At 36.4% G+C, this 24389-nt stretch overlaps 1 protein-coding gene across 1 annotated transcript; it reads right to left on the bottom strand.

Moving 5' to 3' along the window:
* Positions 1-1204: 1204 nt before the first annotated feature.
* On the bottom strand, positions 1205-21355 carry LOC121739705. The gene is made up of 4 exons (XM_042132240.1): positions 21345-21355; positions 19311-19446; positions 10596-10723; positions 1205-1373 (listed from the first exon to the last, which is right to left on the bottom strand). Exons 1-4 carry the CDS (start codon positions 21353-21355, stop codon positions 1205-1207), a joined length of 444 nt encoding a protein of 147 aa, XP_041988174.1.
* Positions 21356-24389: the final 3034 nt, after the last annotated feature.

The raw sequence follows: 24389 nt of genomic DNA on the forward strand, positions 1-24389 counted from the left end.
ATCTATTTTGAGTTTTTGGAACTAACTTAATTTGACCAAATTTACGCATTTTCACCCCCTTACAACCCCTTTTTCCAGTTAAAAAGTAGCCTATGTCCTTTCTCAGGCTTTAGACTATCTGTGTATAAAATTTCATTACAATCGGTTCAGTAGTTTTGGCGTGAAAGCGAGACAGACAGACAGACAGACAGAAAGACAGAGATACTTTCGCATTTATAATATTAATATAGTATAGATTGGAATCTCGGAATCGGCTCCAACGATTTTCATGAAATTTAGTATATAGGGGGTTTCGGGGGCGATAAATCGATCTAGCTAGGAATCATTTTCAGAAAATGTCTTTTTATTCGTGTTTTATCGATAATCGATAAACTGAAAAATATGACTCTTCCTGACATCTATTGGCGAATAATAATACTATTTTGTTAGCAACTAATTGTTTTAACAACCAGCAGATGGCGTTATTAAGTAACACGAAGTCAATGAGTGTTTGCTATAACGAGCAAAGCTCGGTCATCCAGGTACTAATTTCATTATTGCAAAAATCAGCATTTACCATCGAAGAAATTGTTTCATAGGCAGTTTTGACCTGCGTCAACTAGTTGGATTAATATTATGTCAATTCAATGTTCACAGCTACTGTGATCTGTCGGCTGGGTTTGATATTATGACGCGACCGAATTACGTAGGTCTCTATGAATCAACTTCTCTGATAGTAGAATCCAGGTTGTATTTTTTGTCTACAGTAGTATCTATATATTAATACGTGAGAGAAAAACTTTGTAACCCTTTTTACGAAAAATGGGGAAACGTAGGTGCATGAAATTTCGCACAGTTTTAGTTTATATGGTGAAGGAGTGCATCGAGCTAATGTTATTTTGAAATTATGCTTTTATCATATATATTTTTAACAAAAAAAACGTTACACACACTACGACACTACTACTAGTAGTAGTGTCGTAGTGTGTGTAAGGTTCTGTCATTTTTCCTAGGAAAAATGACAGATTTTTGAGTGACAAGCCTATACATACGAATTATACTCTTTTATTTATGGTTGAAGTCTGTTGACAACAAGTTGAAAATTGAAAATGGATTATTGTTTTTTTTTTGCTCGTTTAAAGATAAAATAACTCTTCAAAAGTCAACTAGGGACGCTTAAACACCTTTTTCTTACTCATGTTACATGTATAGTTCTTCATAAACTTTAATTATTTTTTAACAAGTACTGTACTATGTGCAACAATACGTTAAAATTAAATGGACATAAGTGGTATTCTTTGGTGCATACATCTAGGGCTTGTTTGGCTCTTCCTAGAATGAAAGCCGACTTAAACGTCTCGTACGCTTCCCGATCCGCTTCTGCTGGAGCCAAGCTGTAACAAACAGAATAAAATTAATTTACTTGTACGTATACATACTAATATTATAATATATTATATGCGAAAGTGTGTCTGTCTGTTACCTCTTCACGCATAAGAGGGCGACTAATGCAAAAAATCAAGCATCGCCCTTCTCTCTTCACTCTCACGCCGGTCTTTCATATGCCAGGTGAAAAAGGACGACGCGGAATTATCGCCAAGTTAGTATTTTTTTATTAACTCGATAAAATATAATACAACATTTTAAAAATCCGCTAGGTAAGTGTCTCAGTGATAAAATTTTATTCATGAACAATTAGTTGCATATTTGTGATTTTTTTCTATCAATAAAATTTTAGGATATCGTGTTTACGCTCAAATCAAATTCCTGGAAATATAATGTAGAATGTTTAGAAAATGAGACAACTCAGGGCTTATTTTCAAGTATAAAAATGAATTATAAATTCGATTCATCCCTGAAAAATACAGTACCTAATACCCCGCTTTACCGACCCCGTTTTGCGCGGTTTCACTATAACGCGCTCCGCGCTCATATCGTAGCGAAAAAATTCGTATAAACACAAATGTAGTCATCAGTATAGACAATGATGATAACTGTGTCTTGAACATGTGTCAAAAAATTGAAAACAGTGTTGGGTATTAAGTATAGTTTTCACAGAGCCAGTACTGGCTGCCAATAAGACTGGCAGCCAGTATTGGCTTGGTATATGCCGCGTGTGAACAGTTTGGCCTGGCTTGAAAAACTGTTCACACGCGGCATATACCAAGCCAATACTGGCTGCCAGTCTTATTGGCAGCCAGTACTGGCTCTGTGAAAACTATACTTTATGGTCGTATTGTACAAGAACGTAAAAAACGCTACCCAAAAGACAATCCATAAAATATTTTTCCTAAAAATCATTACTGGTATGTATTGCATAAAGTGCCTTTAGAATCAAAATGATTCGTACTTTTTTTATTAAATTTTGACTAGTTCAATCATAAATCCGGAAAAAATCGCGCTGAAATTCGCGTATATACGCGAATTTCAGCGCGATTTTTTCCGGAACGTATCCCTCGCGTAAGGGCGTTTGTGCACTACACGGAATTTTACCATGCGGCGCGACGCGGCATCTCGATTTCCTACCTTATTTATATGGCAAACGTGAAAGTTATGAACGCCGGACGGTAAAATTCCGTGTAGTGCACAAACGCCCTTAGGGCGTGTTCATATGACTACGCGCACAATCCGCGTACATTCAGCAACCGTCTTTTCACCGCGTACACGCAGCTGCCCCGCAGCGACCGCGCAGCCACCGCGCAGCCACCGCGCAGCCACCGCGCAGCCACCGCGCAGCCACCGCGCAGCCACCGCGCAGCCACCGCGCAGCCACCGCGCAGCCACCGCGCAGCCACCGCGCAACCACCGCGCAGCGTCCGCTTAGTTGCTAGGGTATCCATAAATTCAACTATTTCTGTACTCAATATTCATAATTTTGCAGTCGGTGCCAGTTCCAAAAGTTTCAAATGTAACCTATTTTGTCAGAGAACCATAAAGTTAATATACCAAGCGGAATAGAGCAACAATCTCGAGCTGTCAAACGAAACCGAAATAGGTTTACATCTGTGTGTAAAAATATGTGTACGTATACATTTACACAAGCATGATTGAACATCAAATCAAAAGAAATTTACCTTGTTTATTTTTTTCTGCATCTGGCATTGTCTCAAAACCTTCTAATTATATAATATATAGTACATAGTACATGCCACGCTTGCAAAGTTTTACGTTTGTCTTTGTATATTTCGAGAGTCTTGTCCCACAAGACATCCCTTTCTTCTATTAACGAAATTAATAACTCTGACGACATCGCACAAAGGCAACGGGCATCCGTCGCGCGGTCTCAAAGGGAATGAGTGATGACAGACACACTAGCCGCGCGGGCGGTGATCGTAGACTGCTCCACAGAGTACTTTATTATATACTGGGACTGCTCTGTCGCTGCGCGTAGGCTGTGCGGTGGCTGAGCGTACGCTGCGCGGTCGCTGCGCGTACGCGGTTTTTGTGAAATATTTGAAAATAAGCTTTATGTAATTAGCATAGAACCTCAAACTGCTTTAACGTTTGGGAAAACACGCGACGCGCGCTGAATCCGCGCGCGCAGAAAACGCGCACGTGTGAACACAGCCAAGCGGGGTATTGCTGTATACGGTTCCCGCGCAATAAATTCGGGCTAGTACTTTAATTTGTTTCAAATAAAAGGGTGCGAGCTTTCATTCCATTTTTGGACCCCGAATGTGCGAACAAAAGTGCAGTAACAAAGAAATGAAATAATATTTCAAAAGCCTGTACGGTATACTGAGTTTACTGAGTATTGAAATTTTTTTTACAATCAAACATTCATGAAGAATGCCTCGGGATACACAAAAAATGGACGCCAAATTGTAACATGCCGTAAATTATTTTATTTTATTCGTCCCTCAGTTCTTTAGCGCCTACTGTGAATAATATTTTTGTGCAATGTTTTAAATTCAGGTATTGTACGAATTTAAAAGAATAATAGTTAATGGAATCAGGCGTTACTTTGCGGAAATCCATAGTTTAAATTTAATTTGTTATAATTTTTTTTCAGCAATATTCCGCGAAAAAAAAAAATGTTTTCGCGGAATATTGCTAAAAAAAAAATAACAAATTAAATTTAAAAGAATAACATTTAAGTTCAATTATCGTAATATAATATTAATATTACCTATTACATGATTATATTATACATAGGTACCTTCATTACAATCTATTACATTACACCCACTACATAATATTATAATATTATATTATTTATTTAAGTAGAGCGTGTCAAGTAGGTCCCCTTTTTAGGGTTGGGTATAAACGGGACCCTATTACTAAGACTTCGTTGTTTGTCCGTCTGTCCGTATGTCCGTATATCCGTCTGTTTATTACTCTTTGGGTACGGATCCCTAAAAAACGATGTTCATTTTTTTTGTAGTAGGTTTAGTACGGAAATGACTGCTGGCGGGTTCTAAAATATTCTTAAATTTTCTCAAAGTAATGTCAACATTTTCTAAGAATTGACCCAAGCTGTTCCGCGTGGGTACTGGGTATGTCTGGGGCTAAAATGGTCACATTTAGCAATTCGTCTCAATCAATTCAGCAAATGAATTGCCAAAACTGTCAAACTGACAAATGTTAAATTAGTACGAATTATTAGATATGAATTGCAAGCAGATTATTTTGCAATTTTAAAAGAATGAGTCATAATATGATTCTTCAAAGCGACCATTTTAGCCTCGCTGGCCGTTTGAAGAATTTGTCATCTTATTTAAGTTTGTTAGAGTTACTTTATGAAGATTAGCTTAGGGTGGGTTGCACCAACTTACTTTTAGCTGTAATGAACTGTCAAATCTCTGGTTAAAGTCAGTAATGGACGACACGATAATATTTAAATAAAAAACCTATCCAACGACACCCCACACACGGTGGGGTGGACGCGAAAAAAATTCATCCCCGCTTGATGTGTAGGGAAAGTACCTTAAAAAAATTTAAAGATCTTACATACCATTTGGTCGGCATCATTCATGCCAAATTAGCTTTGTAGGTCTTATAGTATCTGAGAAATACCGCGGGCAGACTGACGGACGGACGGACAGACAAACGGACGGATAGACCGAAACTATAAGGGTTCCTCGTTGACTACGGAACCCTAAAAACGGGACCCTATTACTAAGACTTCGATGTCTGTCCGTCTCTCTGTCTGTCTGTCTCCAGGCGATATATTATACATAGCAAAATGGGGGCTCCCATAAAACAAACAGGTTTCTTTAAAAGTTTTTGCTCAATATCAACAATGACAGTCTACTTTAAATTATATACTTGAATTTTTCACAAAATACTCATATTTTGTTTTCATACTTTAATAATAATTATTAATAATGCAATTAAAATAAACTAGATAATTTACTTAATCTCCCATCCCATACAAAAAACACAATTTTTGCCTATTTTTGCTATATAATGGTAACAAACCCTTCGTGGGCGAGTCCAACTCGCATTTGGCCGACTTTTTCAACATCTTCCTTTATAATTAAAATAGAACCATCTCCAATTACAACCCTTGAAAGCTTAAAATGATTCAATTAATACAATTAACAATAGAAATAACAATTCGACTTCCTTCTTGGAAATGATACTAACTTCAAATTAATTCAACGACAAATTAGAGGGAATTAAGGCAATGACCAAAATAGACGTGGGAGAGCCATGCTTCGGCACGAATGGGCCGGCTCGACCTGAGAAATACCACGTTCTCACAGAAAACCGGCAGGAAACAGCGCTTGCGTTGTGTTTCGCCGAGGCCTAATCTCCTACCCTATTCCGTTCCCTACCCTCCCCATTCCCTTCCTTTTCCATCCCTACACTCTCCTATTACCCTTTTTCCTCTTAAAAGGCTGACAACGCACCTGCAGCTCTTCTGATGCTGCGTGTCCATGGGCGACGAAAGTTGCTTTCCATCAGGTGACCCGTTTGCTCGTTTGCCCCCTTTTTCATAAAAAAAAAATAAACAAAAAGTAAAGACCAAAAGCAGTATCATTTTCCATTTTCCTAAGAAACATTTAAAAAAATTCTTGTGTATGCGCAAACACATAAGCAGTATAATAACGAAATCAGCTTGTCAAAAATAGTCGAGAGAAGCTTAATGATAGCTGTTACTACTTGTCGCATTAAAAAACGTAATCAAAGAACTTGTTAATTAAAATTTTATTTATTTTACCCACAGAACACTATTCGTTTTTGGTTTTGTAAGTCAATAACTTTTCGTACCTTTTCGTTTTACAATTAAAAATCCCTGTTGTTTCCGTGTATCGTTGTTCAAACGAAGCACCTTTATCGGGCGGGCCTATCGCATACATTTCCAAAACTAAGCCAAGATTAAATCTCGCGAAGAATGTGTTAATCCATTGTGCAAATCTATATCCATACTAATATTTTAAATGCGAAAGTCTATCCGTCTGACTGTAACCTCTTCACGCCGAAACTGATTTTACTAAAGTTTGGTATGAATATACTTTGAATCCCCGGGAAAGGTTTAAATGGGATACTTTTTGTCATGGAAAAATGTACGGTTACCGCGTGATAAACGAGTTTTGGTGCAACGGAGTTGTGGGCGTCGTCTAGTATTAATATAATTATGTCACTAATAGCTATAAAATTTTAAATACTGTTTGATTTTGATATTTTGTTAAAAAATATTATACAGATTTTTTTTGTGTTTAAGATAGCTCACAATTTGAGATTGAATGCCTATAATTATTAATGTAATATACTACACTATACTAATAAAAGTATTGTCTGTGCCTAATAAAATATAACAGAAAAAAGGTAGGTGCGAATTGATTATATTATGATAAGGCAATAAACAAAAAAGTTGTTAAGCTTGCAAAACAAGAGAGGCTTTATAAAATTGCACGGCGGCCTGTGTTTAGGGTTCCTTTAGTATTACAAAAAGCATTTTTACCACTTTTACCAATAATATTAGTTAATGTGTATGTTACTAACACATTTACTAATTTTTATGAGCTAATATAAGCTTAAAATAAAAGTATTTTATTTTTTATTTAATATTATATTTATTTTTTAGACCACACTTATTCATTTTAAACAATTAAGAAATTTAAAAAAACCCCCGCCAAACAACTTTAAAAAGTAATGAAATAATATATTTTACTGACTTTAAGTTTAAATAATTCCTAAGTGTAAAGTGATATTTTAGTCCATAATTGTTGTCACGGTGTGTCGGGGGACCGCCAACAGTGTATTTTGCATTTTGTATCGCCATGTCACTGATTGTCTCGATTCGGTTCGCTGTGACCTGACCCTTAAACTATAATGTTATGTGAAATCAAACATCTACATTAGCGGTCCCCTGACACAGCTTGACAACAATTATGGGCTAAAATATCACTTTACACTTAGGAATTATTTAAACTTAAAGTCAGTTAAATATATTATTTCATTACTTTTTAAAGTTGTTTGGCGGGGGTTTTTTTAAATTTCTTAATTTAATTTTATTTCATGCTTTTTAACTTGTGTTGGTTATAGTGCAGAATAATTCCTATTAACAGGATCATATTATATCCCAATGAATACCATCTACGAATGTCCTTTTGGATGAGGCCGTCAATATGAGTCCAAACATGAAACCTCCACTTTGGGTTCATATGGAGCTCGGCTCCTATAGAATCCAGGTGATGCTGCAGCAGCAGCATGCAAAAATTTATTGGCTATCTACGTCTTACTAGCTGTCGCAATTCAAATGAGCCCAAACACGAAACCGTTGCTCTAAGTTGGTGAGGAGTTGGGTATCCTTTTGATTACCAGGTGATGATATTCATAAATGTCACGAACTAGAATGCAATAAAGCCCACCAAACGACTGCAAGTTGCTAATCGGCCCTTCATGAACCAGATGAACCGCGATTTTTCAGCACGGAGCAGGCTGATGATGATGAACTATAGCTAAGAACACTCTCAATGAAGTCAGCTTTCAAACAAAAAAAAACTAGATCAAAATCGGTCCAACCGTTTGGACGCTACGATGCCACAGACAGACAGACAGACAGACCGACAGACAGACACGTCAAACTTATAACACCCCTCTTTTTTGTCGGGGGTTAAAAAACTATTTACATGCTTATTTACCTATTGGAGACTGGTACTGTTATAAAGAAAATTGAACTAACCATTCAAAATACGAGCTCCTTGCGAAAGACGAAAATATGTGTTTCAAAATGCATAGCGATGGTGCACTGTGCGAAAAATATGTGACATGAAATATAAAAAGACTGTGATAACTGATAACGTAACAGTTACGTCACTTCCGTTCGCTAAAAATGTGAATTCTCGTAACCAGTTTAGTACACTGACCGTTGGACGAATTTTTACACGACATGGTTATGTAAAATACAACCGATATAGAAATAATTATTGATGAGATCAATGCTTAAAGCAATATTATAAAGTGAGACTAGAAGACGCCCGCAACTCCGTTGCGCCAAAATGAGTATTATCGCGCGGGAACCGTACATTTTTCAGAATAAAAGTATGCCTTTCAGGAAAATCGGTTCAGCGTTTTGGGCGTGAAGAGCTACAGACAGACAGACAGACAGATAGACACAATTTCGCATTGATTATTTATATATACGTGGGAGAGCCATGCTTCGGCACGAATGGGCCGGCTTGACCGGAGAAATACCACGTTCTCACAGAAAACCGGCGTGAAACAGCGCTTGCGCTGTGTTTCGCCGAGTGAGTGAGTTTACCGGAGGCCCAATCCCCTACCCTTTTCCCTTCCCTACCCTCCTCTATTCCCTTCCCTTCCCTTCCCTACCCTCCCATTACCCTACTCCCTCCTAAAAGGCCGGCAACGCACCTGCAGCTCTTCTGATGCTGCGAGTGTCCATGGGCGACGGAAGTTGCTTTCCATCAGGTGACCCGTTTGCTCGTTTGCCCGCTTATTTTCATAACAAAAAAAAAAAAAAATATATATATATATATATATATATATATATATATATATATATATATATATATATATATATATATATATATATATATATATATATATATATATATATATATACAATTTTAGTACGGAGGTAATACTAGGATAAAAGTAACTTTTATGAGCGATAATTACTTTATTTTGTCATTAAAACAAACGTAATTAGCTGCCCTAGACAAAGTTTATTTCGTTGAAAACGATGACGAAGTTCGTTAACAAAATGTATGCGGATTGACATATTAACTTATCGCTAAATGACATTTCGCTTGCGAAGACTAATGTCAAATCCCATACATTTTAATAACGAATTTCGTCATCGTTTTTAACGAAAGATACTTTGTTTAGGGCATCAGTAATCACTTTAGCATAATATTTTATGTCATTTACATATCGTGTCATATTCAACACACTTGCTTTTATTAACATGAAAATAAAGCTGTACGGAACCAGGGTACATAAAACTTAGTATTCTTCTATTTAGTCTAGATACGCCACTTATCTAGCTTGTTGTTTCCCGCTTAAGCTTTAAAAGTGCTTTATTTTTGCTTTATAAGCTTTTAAAGATGGGTGTTTTATTTAAGTTTCTCAACTAAAGGGTGCTCGAAAACTTCGATGTAGCGTTTTTTAAAATACGTTATCGGCAAGGTGTTGAGAACACTTTTAATTACTTTTAATATAATATTATAGATTTCGCTATTGTGATATCACTTACATAAACCTCAGTGATTTTGAATACTGTTTAAAATATATAAAATTGTATATTATGTTTTATTCAGTAAGTAAATAAATTAAAAATAAAATAATAAATAATCGGTTGTCACCAATGATACGCTACTTATACAGATATGTTACGTCCATACTATTTTCCGGCTTAAATCTCTTTAAGCCGGAAAATAGTATGCTTAAAATGTTTGCAATATTAAATTTACAAATTCAAAATTGCAACCATTGACAAATTTGACAGATAAGTGAAACAAAATATACGAAAAACCATTTACATAAAAGAGACAGTTCTATTTTTAAACGTCGAATCGTATCGCTGTCTCTTTCTTCGCCTGAGCTATGACGAAAATTCGATTTTTTCCAGATTGTTCGAAAAAATAATTGAAAGTGTAAATTATCGAGGTATTTATTGCAATCAAGACATGTGGTAAGAGATTCCATGTGTTTTGTTTACTTTCGAGTCATAATTGGTACATTTTCGATACACGCACGATGTCATTTTCAATTTATTTAGGTAAGACAAGACGCGGCACGTTCGTGACTGCGCTCGATGCGGACTAAACAACAGACGGCCCAATTGGGCCGTATTTGAATCTTCACAACGCGCGCGGTACCGCGGTAGCAACATATCTGCTTTGAGTTTTTCATCATTGGTTGTCACTTTATAACAGTGAATAGCAATTAATTATTATTGCAATGTGTAATGAGTATATTTGAATAGCGACACAGCCGATTAAATTTACCAAACAATAAATATTTCGATTACCCACAGTTAATTACCAACGAAAACAAAGTCCCAAAACTATTTACGGTGATCAAATAAAAGAGCGGGACGCAAAAAAAAAACGAAACAAACTGCGAAATGAAGTGAAAAGACCGGCCCACAAAAATGAAAATGAACGTAGAAAATTTGTTTTTCAATTTGGCGTTGTACTCACTCGAGCATGCTGATGAGACCTCGGCGGAGCCCATTGTCCCCCGGCTGCGAGCCAAGAGCACAATAGAGGTACCGGGCGCACTGCACAGGATCATAGCGAAGCATCTGACCCCATCTCACCCTAGGCATCTGCACAGAACGAGCCAAATTATTATCACACACTCAAAATGAACTACACTCGCAAAATAAGCGAGACCATTCCGAAATGAACTTTTCATTTTCCCTTTTATTAAAGTAACATTGTAGTTTTGATACAGTAATGAAAAATGCTTTTGGGCATTTATGAGGTAGGCCTTTGTGTTGGGCGCATTACTTGATGTGTGCTTTTACGTACTGCAGGGGAATATTCATAAAAATGTTTCCGACTTCTGACAAATTAAAGTCCTAGTATTTGTGTCAGACCTAAAATTTTAAAACTAAAAACCATTTATTAATTATATCAGCAGCTATAGGTCTACAAGGATGCTTAAGAGGATACACTAGGGCCGTTTTTCCATAAAAACGCTGTCGTCTGTTTCCTCCCTGGACAATACTGGTAGAGTTATAATGTTTTTCTGAATATCTATGGCCACTATGCATGTCGATATGTTTTCTTTCTTTTCATAATTTAATTATTGAAAAAGATATGAACGTTCAAATAACCAAAAAAATAGCCAGATTTTCCTGTACAATACAAAAAAAAAACATAGGGACACGGCTCAAGCCTTGCTTAAATTTCTAATGAAAAAGTACTTAAATGGGTTAAGTTTTGGGGAAGAAATCAGGGGACAACCAATCGTTGACTTTCTGTTCATTTATACGTGGGAGAGCCATGCTTCGGCACGAATGGGCCGGCTCGACCGGAGAAATACCACGTTCTCACAGAGAACCGGCGTGAAACAGCGCTTGCGCTGTGTTTCGCTGAGTGAGTGAGTTTACCGGAGGCCCAATTCCCTTTCCTATTCTCCTCTATTCCTTTCCCTTCCCATCCCTACCCTCCCCTATTACCCTATTCCCTCTTAAAAGGCCGGCAACGCACCTGCTGCTCTTCTGATGCTGCGAGTGTCCATGGGCGACGGAAGTTGCTTTCCATCAGGTGACCCGTTTGCTCGTTTGCAAACATCTCGCTTTATGAATTACTTTCATAAAAAAAAATACAAATTTTGTCTTGTTGTCTCTATCGTGCTCTGCGGGGGGAGGCTTGAGGTTAGGAAGACAGCAATAGACTTTACAAATACTTGTTTTTCATTTCTCTAGCCCTTGCATTGGTGTATCCTCTTTAATGTGTGACATCATCATGGGTACGTGAATGTTAAACAGCGGTCGCTCATAATTATTATAAACATTAGATATAATAATTTATAGACTAACGGTCGCGCACAAAGACATTTAATATATGTTTTGTCAAAATCTTCATTATAATAACTAATCATAAAATACCTAAAAGTACAGCAATTTTATGCTCAGAAAATGTGTGTTCAAAATCTATTGTATCGGAATTCTAAGCGCAGTAATTCCACGTTATTTGATCGCTGCACTCGATTTGACTTTTCTCTCCTTTTCAAACGAACCAAGCTACGAGGAAAGGCAAATACTCGTAAAATACGGAAATTCCTTGTGATTCATAAAGCGAGATGTTTGAAATTAAGAAAATATAACATCAAATATAAATAATAACCTGTTTATTATTTAGACTGGGGAAAGATTGTTAGAGATAGGTATATTTTATTGATTTACAAAAAAAAAAAGCATTATTACTTACGTCGTTACTTTTCATTCCTAAATCAATAATTATTACAAGGCCCTCGGTTTTTTCTCTCCCTTGGGAATGTCGAAATAAGTTGCTTTGGGAAAAACACGACCTTCGTGTAAACTTAAACATTATTAATTCGATTTTTTCACTGCTGTACAGCCTCAGCTTCGAAATTAGAGAGCAGTCATGGGACGGTGGCGGCGGCGCGGGAGCGGCGCGTTATAAGTAATAACTAGCTATTTGACCGAGCTTTGCTCGGTATTCGATAAAGCACGAATAAAATGACATTTTCTAAAAATGATTCCTAGCTAGATCGATTTATCGCCCCCGAATCCCCCTATAAATATAATAAAATGCTTAAGGTGACGCCGCGTTAAAGTAAAAAATCATTTTGGATATTATGTTTTAGATCGCTTGTTTTCTATGAGGCCGAGCCGGCCTCATAGAAAACAAGAAATGGAAAGGACGTTAGCGACAAAATGGTTTTTGTCGCGTAATTTAAAACCATAAATATCTTTCATATAAGCTATCGGCAAATTGTAGTGTATGCTTGAACTAATTTCTAAATACAAATTTCGGAAGCTTAAATCACTCTCCTATCTGTTGGCAAAATTAGAATCCCTGTTTTTATAGAGAATTTTTGATTTAAAATTCTGTCTTATAAAAGTTAACCAATCGTGTTATGCTATGGATAATTCAAAGATAAAGGCATGATGAATACTGACAATGAACTTTAATTTCTTAGCTTTAGTCGTTGTTGAGTAAAAACGAAATCGCTGCAGCCAAATTATCAAGGTGTCACCTTAAAGAAGACAGAGACATAACAAAAGGACGAACGGACCTGTCGATCGACCGCAAAGTCATCCTAGGGGTTCCGTGTTTTCTTTTGAAGGTATGAAACCCTTTAACCATTGTTGACTTAAAGGAAACTCACCTCCTTTATGCAGACAAGAAAATAATATGATTTACATTCCACGTGCTCGTAAAAACGGAGTGGCTGTAAAAAACAAATTATCGTTGGAACCCTTTTATCCGGAAAGAACGTGACAGGATCGGGTCGAAAGCCCGACTTGATGACCCATCAGATAGCTTACTGCTGACCATAAATTGTGACCCTATCTACGAGTAGTAATCCTACTATGTAAGGAAATGCATTAATAAAGTGACATGGTAAAAAGAAAAGTTACTTATTTTGTGTCACACTGACTTACAATTACTTTCTCTTTTCTTATTCATTTTTTACTGGATGTCGCTTGCCACTCTGTTGAGCAATTTGTTTATCGCACGGGAAACGTACATTTTTATTTGATAAAAAGTATCCTATGTACTTTCCCGGTAAAATATCTTCATACCAAATTTCAGCAAAATCGGTTCTAATTTTGGGTGTGAAGAGGTAACAGATAGACGGATAGACAAAATACTTAATCAGGTACTTGTACTATTATCTATTCTGTGATACAGGGTAAAACAAGACTACAACTAACTAATACCTTACATTGTGTATAATGTGTTCCTTGTAGAGAGTTCACTGTGAAAGTAGCAGCGCTGAAGGATATTTTTTTTCACATTTGTATGGGGAAATTCGTGACGCTGGGTCGCTTGCCCATACAAAATTGAAAAAAAAAAGGTCTTTCAGCGCTGCTACTTTCACAGTGATCTCTTTAAAAGGAACACATACACACTGTAAGGTATTATCACTGTGTTGCATGTTTGGCTACTTCCTGAAGTGCTAGAAAGCTGCAATTTGGTATCTAATTTGGACATGAAAGTTCACGGAATGGACAATATAGACAAGAAAGGACTGTAGACAGTAACTAAAAACATATTAAAAAAACCGGCCAAGTGCGAGTCGGACTCGCGCACCGAGGGTTCCGACAGCTTAAAGGTATTATAGACCTGAGTATTTGGTATGAATTTCAATTTAATACCTCTACGCGTTTATGAGGAAATGGGTAGTAAGTTTAAAATTATTAAAAAAAATATATTATGTGATGTAACTAAAAATTTATGGTTTTCGTAATTTTTCCTTTATCTATGCTATAAGACGTTGCTTCGTACCAAATTTCAAGATTCTGAGTTCACGGGAAGCACCCTGTAGGTTTTGATTCCCTTGCAAGTGTCGAAAATTTGCGGCATAAACGGCTGTATCTTTTGATTGCGTTGGCTTAGAAGTTTGATTTTTTCACAGCTTCAAGGGACAGTAGACCTGAGTAATTGATATAAATTTCAGCTTCATACCTCCACGCGTTCCTGAGAAAAAGGGTCTTGACAGACGGACAGACGGACAACAAAGTGATCCTATAAGGGTTCCGTTTTTTCCTTTTGAGGTACGGAACCCTAAAAACACTCAAAAGACTGCCTAGCAAATTAATATACAAAAAGGACTGAAATCCAACCAAAAATATGTCATTTAAAATGTTTCCTCGACGACCCCAAAAGGTTTGCCTTGTGAATGAGACATCCTACTATCCTATCCTACTATCCTACTAATAAGGACCCTGAGCCATGTAAGGCCAATCTAACGGGAAAATGCTTGTTATTCGTTTATTAACTAAATAAATTAAGAAAACAAATTATTAAGTAATGCTCTGTTTCATAAGGTATCATATTATAAATCTCTTTTTAACCTAGCTTCAATAGCCATTCAATAAACTTAAGTTTTGCTAAGCTCTTCCAAATGGCCTTGCAAGGAACACAGCTCCAAACAAGGCCAATAGTATACATCAGTCGCTTAACTTGAAAATAGAGTTACAATTATTTATTTATTTGCTTTTACTAAAACGACATTATAATTTCTTTCAATTAAGCAACACATTAAATGCTCAATATATTTATATCATCAAAAAAAAACTATAACGAACATTGCTTGAACATCATCTTATAACTAAGAATATATAAATGGAATTTTTAAAAAAATAGTAGCAATGAGTATCACATTGACACCTTATATAAATTGTGTTATAACTAATTGCCAATGCGTTTTATAATACAATCAATTTCCCTTCCCTACCCTCCCTTATTCCGTTCCCTTTCCATCCCTACCGTCCCCTATTACCCTATTCCCTCTTAAAAGGCCGGCAACGCACCTGCAGCTCTTCTGATGCTGCGAGTGTCCATGGGCGACGGAAATTGCTTTCCATCAGGTGACCCGTTTGTTCGTTTGTCCCCTTATCTCATAAACGAGCCAGCCAAAACCACTGGACGGATCGGGCGGATCTGAAATTTGGCATGCAGGTAGATGTTATGACGTAGGCATCCGCTAAGAAAGGATTTTGATCAATTCTACCCCCAAGGGGTCAAAATAGGGGATGAAAGTTTGTATATAATAATACTTGCTAACGCGCGCGACGCCGCGGGCAACAGCTCGTGTTCAATATGCGTGTATAAGTTTAATAATCATATAAGTAAAGATGTTTTAAAAAACAACATTATTTTAATTGTTACGGTACGCATTTATTTTTTACTAAAAATAACTGTTTATATGTTAATGATGTTTAGATGTTACTTGTAAAGTTTATGTTCCCTAGCAAGGCCAACTATCAAATCTTTGGTTGGGCCTTATAAGGAACCACCGGCCTTCCTAGGAACATTACCAATATTTTAACGTAAATCGAGGCAAAAGTAGATTTTCTTTTATTAGTGCCATACATATTACATATATCCATATATAATAATCCCCTGCAATAAAATTTGAGATAGATATAGGTTACGTAACTAAAAACTAAAGTTTTTCAGGGTGCGGAAATTACAATTGTAGCCTCGACAACCAAAGTCTACAAACAGTGAGATCTCACTGCCACAATAGCGGCGCGATCGACTCGCCGCCGCGTTTGTGGCCATAAGTTTGATGGATCTAAGTGTGTAGTAGAAGGAAAATATCTTTACATGACGATAACTGCGACTTTTTTATAGTTGGCCTTCAAAGGAACATGGCCTTACATGGCTCAGGGTCCTTATTTTAAAGGCGAAAGTTTGTTTGGATGTATGGATGTATGGATGTTTGTTACTCTTTCTCGCAAAAACTACTGAACGGATTTTAATGAAACTTTACAATAATATAGCTTATACATCAGAATAACACATAGGCTACAATTTTAACCGACTTTCAAATGTGTGTAATGTTTTATGTTCAACGATTACTCCGCCGTTTGTAAACCGATTTGCAAAATTTTTCTTTTGGTATATAGGGTACTAGATGTCCCGCGCGGCTTCTCCCGCGTAAATTAGGAATTTTACAGAAACCGTACAATTTCCCATAAAAAATAGTTCTTATGTCCCTACTATACTCCCTTCACTTGGTCTACTCTATATCTGTGCCAAATATTGCCATAAAATTGCTCCAGTAGTTCGTGAGATAAACCCTTTCTAATGTTTCCCCCGTTTTCCCCACATTTTCCTGAGTTTCTTATATAGCCTATAGCTTTACTGGATAAATGAGCTATCTAACACTGAAATAAGTTTTTAAATCGGATACAGGTCTGATTCCTGAGATTAGCGCGTTTAAGCAAACATACTCTTCAGGTTTATAATATTAAGTATAGATTTTTGTTAATTATCTCTTGACAACTCGAGTCTCGATCTAAAAGACTATAAAAAGTACCAATAACAGGATCATAATAGGCTCATAATCATGGGACGATGTATGGTATAATATGGTAGTGATGATGATGATGATGAATGTAATTTGCATAGTAGCATATGCAAAGAACGGATCGTATCCGAAACACTACTCTGCGCTCCAAAACGAAGCTAATGGACGTGGGCAGAAAAGCGGCTAGTTTAAAGTGGAGCTGGGCAGGGCACGTCTAGTTACGGAGTGGCTACGGTCGGCGAAACAGGGGCAGACCTGAGAAAAGGTGGCGCGATGAACTAGACGCTGCTGATAAAGAGTGGCAACATTTAGCAAAAGATAAAGACATGTGGAAGGAAAGAGGGGAGGCCTTTGCCCAGCAGTGGGACACCATCGGCTATTAATAATAATAATATGCTTTCCGTTGTTAAAACAACGCCAAAACTCCCAAACTTGTATCTATAAAGAATCAGGAGTTCTCTCAGTACCTTCCGAACCACGGTATACTATAGGTCGTAAATTCATGCTAAGACTAATTTAATTATACGACCGAAGAAACTCAAAAAATATTAGAAAGGGTTTATCTCACGAACTACTGGAGCAATTTTTATAAAAATTGGCAATATTTGGCACAGATCTGGAATAGACCTCGTAGGGACTTAAGCTACTTTTATGGGAAAATGTGTATTTTTATATTTTATTATAAAATTTAATAAAATAAAATTAAAATTCAATGCCATACAAAAAACAAAAGTTTTGGCCTATTTTTGCTCTATAACGGTACTTAATCCTTCGTGCGCGAGTCCGACTCGCACTTGGCCGATCATTGTTAATCACTAGATGGCCCGTGAACTTCGTATCACTTAACTCCTAAATTTATAACCGTATAAACCTTCCAAAGGCTTCCACGAACATTTTAAGACTAAAATTAGCCAAATCGGTAAGCCGATCTCCAGTTGCAGCGAGACTAACAAATTTAAAAATTCATTTTTATAAGATAATATAGAGAAACGTCCATTAACTGTAAATTATAATAGATCGAAGTATACAAATTAATGTCAAAGTAATTTGTATATAATTATACTACAAACAGTATAATTATTATATCGTCAATGTTATTTGTACACTTTGGCCTATAACAACTTACAGTCAATTGACCTTTCGTATTATTATTATCTATTCTAGGGTCGCATCAAAATACGACCCTAGAATCACCGGTCTAAAAGGATATAAATTATATACGCCACTATTACTAAGTCTAATATGATAATGGATCTAAGTTTTGGAGACAAGCCAAGGTCCCTTTTGCTAAAACCATTTCATCCATAGGGAGTAATGCCTGCTCCATTTTACTTAAGTAAATGTCGCTTGCATTTAAAGTTTTGAAATTAGTCTTTAGTTTTAGTAAAATATGGTTTGTTGCATCTTAGTATATTTCAGTGACTAAATGGGAATCTAATAGCATACTGCAAATATGAATTATATTATGTTGGAATTGTTCTTTTCCGCGGAAATATTAAGCTTCATACAAAATTTCCCATTCTCCTTTATTATAAATTGCTAAACATATTTAAATTTAGGCTATGAGTACCAAATAAAGAATCTACAACAAGGAATATACGGTTATCGCGTTATATTATACTAGTCTAGTTCTACTAGATTCCTATAGTTCTAGTACTTATTAGATTTCTATTCTCTATATTCTGTACTCTATACTACTTCTATACTCTTGTTCTACTCTCTAGAGTCTAGAGTTAAGAACAATAATAATAATAGTTAAAAAAAAACACTTTTTCTTAATTTTTAGGGTTCCATACCCAAAGGGTAAAAACGGGACCCTATTACTTAGACTTCGATGTCTGTCCGTCTGTCTGTCCGTCCGTCTATCTGTCTGTCTGTCTCCATGCTGTATCTCAAGAACCGCTATAGCCATTCTTCTGAAATTTACACAGATTGTGTATATCTGTGGCCGCTATAACAATGAATACTTAAAACAAAAAAAAAGTTAATATAGGGGGCTCCCATACAACAAACGTAATTTTTCTGGCTTTTTTGCTCGTAATACATAATGACAACAGATAGGCACTTTAAATATTCACAAAATCCTTAATAATTATATGCTTACTTTAATATGCAATAATAATTAATATAAAATAAATAATTAGGGGGGGGGGGGGGGGGCTCCCATACAAAAAACACTTTTTTCGCTCTATAACGGTATGTAACCCTTCGTGCGCTAGTCCGATTCGCACTTGGCCGATATTTTTTGTTTTATTTAACAAATAATTGTTTATGCAAAGTTTCGAATTAATTAGACTACTGGATAGGTAAAAATCGTGCTCAAATTTCCGTTACATACATACATACAGCCCAAGCTTATGGAAACGTGTTAATAATTATATAATCAAACTTACCGGCTTGTCTCGACCATCTGTTTCTCTCTTGAACAGTAACTTTAACACTTTAGATGCCGTCAGTGCTTGATAGTCCTTGACCAGAATATGTACTGAGTAAAGTACCGCAGCCAGAGCACCTAGGAGCAATATCAATCTGAAAAGAAAAATCTTCTTATATATAAAATTCTCGTGTCAAAATGTTACTCCACCCAAACGGCTTTACTGATTTTTATCAAATTTTATATGCATATTTAGTAGGTCTGAGAATCGGCTACTGGCTCCTTTTTATATTGATAAAATATGCATTTGTTGAATTATAACTCGAGACTGACGGCGGCCATTGTTTGTGCGATGGGATAACGATGGACGTTGCCATGGTGACATTCTAATGAAGTTCTCTTTAATAAAATTAAGTTAACTTCAAAAAATAATATGGATGAAATACTTTATAGTTATATGGCAAAACAACGTTTGCCGGGACAGCTAGTAGAGGTATTTAATATATTATGTAATACAAACTGATTAATAATAATAATTAATCAGATGAAACTGGCCACTGTCACCGGTTTCGGTGACGATGGCTGGTTTCATTGAAACCAGGCCTGTTACGCAGGAGTAATTTTGTAGTGCCCAATTGTGTGCACAGTACACAAGAGCACTCTCTATTCATTTACTCTCATAAGTCATAACGATTTTTATTTTAAGTAACTTTTTTGAGCACCTAGTGATTGTTAAAATTAGAACGAGTCTCAGAACTCAGAAGTTTTACTTGTCTTAGCTTGACGAGTAAAGACGTGTACGTTACAACTAATTTTCATTAAATACACCAAACTTAAATGTTGCCCTTAAATTTTATGACTTTAAGACTAATAGGAGCGAAGAAATAGAGGAAAATGTGGAAAAAACGGGAGAAATTATTTGAAAGGGCTTATCTCACGAACTACTGGAGCAATTTTTATGTTATTTGGAACAGATAGACCATACGTAAAGGATCATAGGCTATTTATTGTGGACTAATTAGTCTATGAAAAACTAGATATAATTTACGCCGTACGCGGACGAAATCGCGCGGAACGTCTAGTCCATACTAATATTATCCATACTAATATTATAAATGCGAAAGTGTGTCTGTCTGTCTTTCTGTCTGTCTGTCTGTTACCTCTTCACGCCCGAACCGCTGAACGCAGCGAACTCGATATAGGGTATCCATACACACCCCAAAGTATTACCACTTAGTTTGTTACACCCTGTATAATATATTTAACTAATTTCACCGCCACCACCGCCGCGCCGTTACGTTATAATATATCGTACCCGCTCTTCTGTCTTAAGCAAGGAGTACATCATCATGGAGTTTTAAAAGGTAGACCGTACCCAGGGGAGTCCCACATACCCCAGCCGATATCCCCAATACGCGGGGAATGCGTAAAGCATTTCCCCACGTTAAAGAGACTTTGGTTAAAGGGACTGAGCTTTTAGGGTGGTCGGTAAAACCGAACTTAAGGTATTGTAACTGATATCCTCGATTAAACTAACTCAAATACTTAATTAATTACGTAAATTGTTTTGGTAATATATATTGTTGGGTTTCTTTTGATATGCGTGGGCCGTGGGGTAAAGGTTTTGAGCATTCCAGCCGTCGCACATTTTCTATAAATAAGGGTCAACCCATTGAAATTTTTAATTCACTTGCTAAAACTTTAATTGATAAACTTAGAGCCTATTTCTCCAAAGCCTGTTAAGGTTAATCTCTGTTTATAATTAATCATTTCATTTCTCTTTCTCTCGCATATGTAGTGAAAGAGCAGGCACAATATAGTATTATAAACAAGCGGTAAGGGTCATGGTATTAGTTAATTATTTTACATATTTCATAAGAATTAAAAGATCGATATGCCAATTCACGATTGAAAATATTTTAACAATGTTAGTAAACAACAATTATTTCTTTTTAAGCTTTATATAAAAAATAATAAATAATAGGTCCTTATCTGTTTTAATATAATTTGAACTAATTTTATATTATTGTGTTCTGTAAGTAAAAATATTTACTTCACTCCCATCACGTCGGAAAACACTCGCGAATTACATAATACGTTCACTTTCTTGTTTACTTATTATTAAAATGAACCTCGGTACGTATCCTGCCAGCCAACAAGAACTTTTATTATAACGCTGCTAATTTAAAAACACCCCGCCTCGCCGAGCCCACAAAAGGCGAAAGCGCTCTCAACTCCGGGCGTATTACTTTCAACATTTACAAGAAAGTGGACGGAGTTATTACCTTAACTAGTTTCTCATTCGATTCCGCTTAAGATTATGCAAGTCAAAGAGCCAGGTCCTCTTAAACTTTTCCTGTTACCAGAGATTTATTCATGGCCCATCTTAGAAATAATATCATCATGGCCCAGATTTGCGTTTACATGACAAAAATGAGCAATTTCTTCTTATCTTTTCTTAGCTCTTCGTTTTTAATTACTTCTTAATAATAACTTGCTGGCCTATTATTTCTAAACATTAACATAACTTTTAAGTCCTTACATCTAATAAGCACTCAACTGTAATGAAATTGCTACTATAGTATGTAATTTATTACTGATTAGCAATACAAAATATTATAACTGTATAATTATGATGATTAGAATTTGTATAATAGCAAATGCTTTCAGTTTCAGTTGAAACGATGACACTCTCAAACTTGTATCTATAAGTAGTCGGGAGTTCTCTCAGCACCTTCGGGACCATGGTATACCCGGTGCAAAATCCTACTTTTTGATAACGTATGCCTACTTCTCACAAAACTGAATTCACCATATAAATTTTGAGGAGTTCCCTATTAGCACCAAAATGGGATCTATACCTACTTTAAATTTTATGAGACTTTAACCAATTTTATGAATTAGGACATAAGAGCTTACACGGGACTGTAGACAGTTAATAAATATCTTTAAATAAGTACTTATAAGAACCAACTTACAAAAATAGCTGAAATCCCACCAAAATATTTCTTGTAAAATGTTGCCGAGACGACGACAAGGTTTACCCTGTGAAAAAGACATGAAATCTCACGTAGAGCCAAGCTTCTGCATCTACACGGCCTAAACTACTGACCCTAAATTAAACAAATTTTACTTAATATCAGTAAATATTCTGTATGGCTCGGCTGTTTCGTTACTAACTTCAGATCAGAAACTAAATATTCGCATCACCTCCGCAACTGTAGCGAAAAGGGCGAAGCTATACATAATATTTACTGGTATGTAGAATTTGTTAACACGTTCAGACCGGGACCTCATGAACTGGTATATAGTATCCAAACGGGACAAATCTTCATATGGCCACCGGTGGTACATCACCGCCCCATGAACCGAAAGACCTGCCGGGCGGGGTGCGCCACTGGTGGACACAGCCAATGATTATGCACAAATTATGCATTCTCTATCTTTTTAACGATCTAATTAAATCCTGTAATAGGTTAATTGTTTTGTCTCATCATTCATAACGCGTGAATATGTATCAGATGGCTTCGTACTATACCGGCCTTAGAAAACCCCTAAAGTGGTACTGCAAACTTATCACCGAGATTGTTTGTGGCACAATGTTAGTAAATGCTTGGGGAATGCACCAGAAATTTGGAGAAGGAAAAAAACTAAGTATTTTAGAATTCTGGGAACACATTATAAAAGAGATGATTAGCAAGTCTAGCGCTGATAATAATCAACCCGATGACGCTGCAGAGGAAGGTGAGCCGATTGTCCAACGGAAGCCAAATCATAAGTTAGAGAAAACCGAAGGAATGCTTAGAAATACCCGAAAGAGATGCAGGCCTTATTACGACCGTATTACAACAATCGAATCTGCGGCTATGGCTAGAAAAAAAATCAAAACGCGTGAGTACTTTTTGCTCTGCATGTGACTCATCAAAAATAAATAATTTTCGTCTTGTACCATCAATGTCTTTATAATTTTTTTCATGTTTGATTTAGTTTTCCTATAAATAAACATTTTCTTAGTGTGATCCAGCAGAAATAATTTGCATTTCGTACCATTTATCGTGATTTTGTCATATTTTGTTTCTAATAAGTAGGTACAATTTTAAATCCTGTTTTTTTTTACTTCCCGAAATAATATCAATCTCCTGAGCTACACTATGAAACTTTGTCGATTTTACAGGGCGGGAACGGTAATTACGACACTCTCTTTCAAGGCGGCACGAATTTCTTAGTACATTAAAAGTCAGGTGTGATGTGGCCACCGGTGGTACACCCCGCCCTGTCAGCGAGTACTCCGTGCTCCACCGGTGGTACACCCCGGTCTGAACGTGTTAAGTTAGGGTAAGTAGATTTAGGGTGAAGCCAAACGAGCGTAATTTGTGAGTTGTGAGTCGCAGAATTTCGGTCGCGTAAATATCTTTTCATACAAATCATGACACACAAAATTACGCTTGTGTGAATCAAACAGAACTTTTGTATGAAACTGAATGCAGTAGAATTTCTGCCAGCCGAAATTCTGCGACTCGCAACTGACAAATTACACTCGTTTGGCTTCACCCCTAAGTCGTGTAGATGCATAAGCGTATAGATGCAGAAGCTTGGCTCTACATGAGATTTCATATCTTTTTCATAGGGTAAACCTTAATAATATGTGATCGCCTCGGCAACATTTACAAGAAATGTTTTTGGTGGGATTTATTCTCTTATTCATCTTAAATTGGACAAGGTATTTAATAAAAATTATTATGAAATATGGCCCTGTCACACAGGCAGGTATTATAAATGGAGTTCAAATTAAAAGTTTGGAGTACGTCGAAACAAATTTTGAACATTCTGGAACGAGGCCCCGAAAACTTTCCTAACTATTGAGTATTGGCAGCCTCGCTTAAAAATAGCTCAAGCAAACTAAATCTAATGAAAAATAGCTCGATGTTAGAACCAAAACTATATAATCTTTTAATTCATCACCAACAATGATCTTCTCTCCCTTTATATTACAAACTTCCAATCAGGTCAAAAGTGTATAACTAAAGAAGTTTTTTTAGTTGTATACTTTTTGGCGCATCTATAAAGGGCTGTCGTCCGACGAGACATACTGCGTGTA

This window comes from Aricia agestis, chromosome 2, assembly GCF_905147365.1.
Source record: "Aricia agestis chromosome 2, ilAriAges1.1, whole genome shotgun sequence".
In the NCBI taxonomy this organism is placed as follows: domain Eukaryota; kingdom Metazoa; phylum Arthropoda; class Insecta; order Lepidoptera; family Lycaenidae; genus Aricia; species Aricia agestis.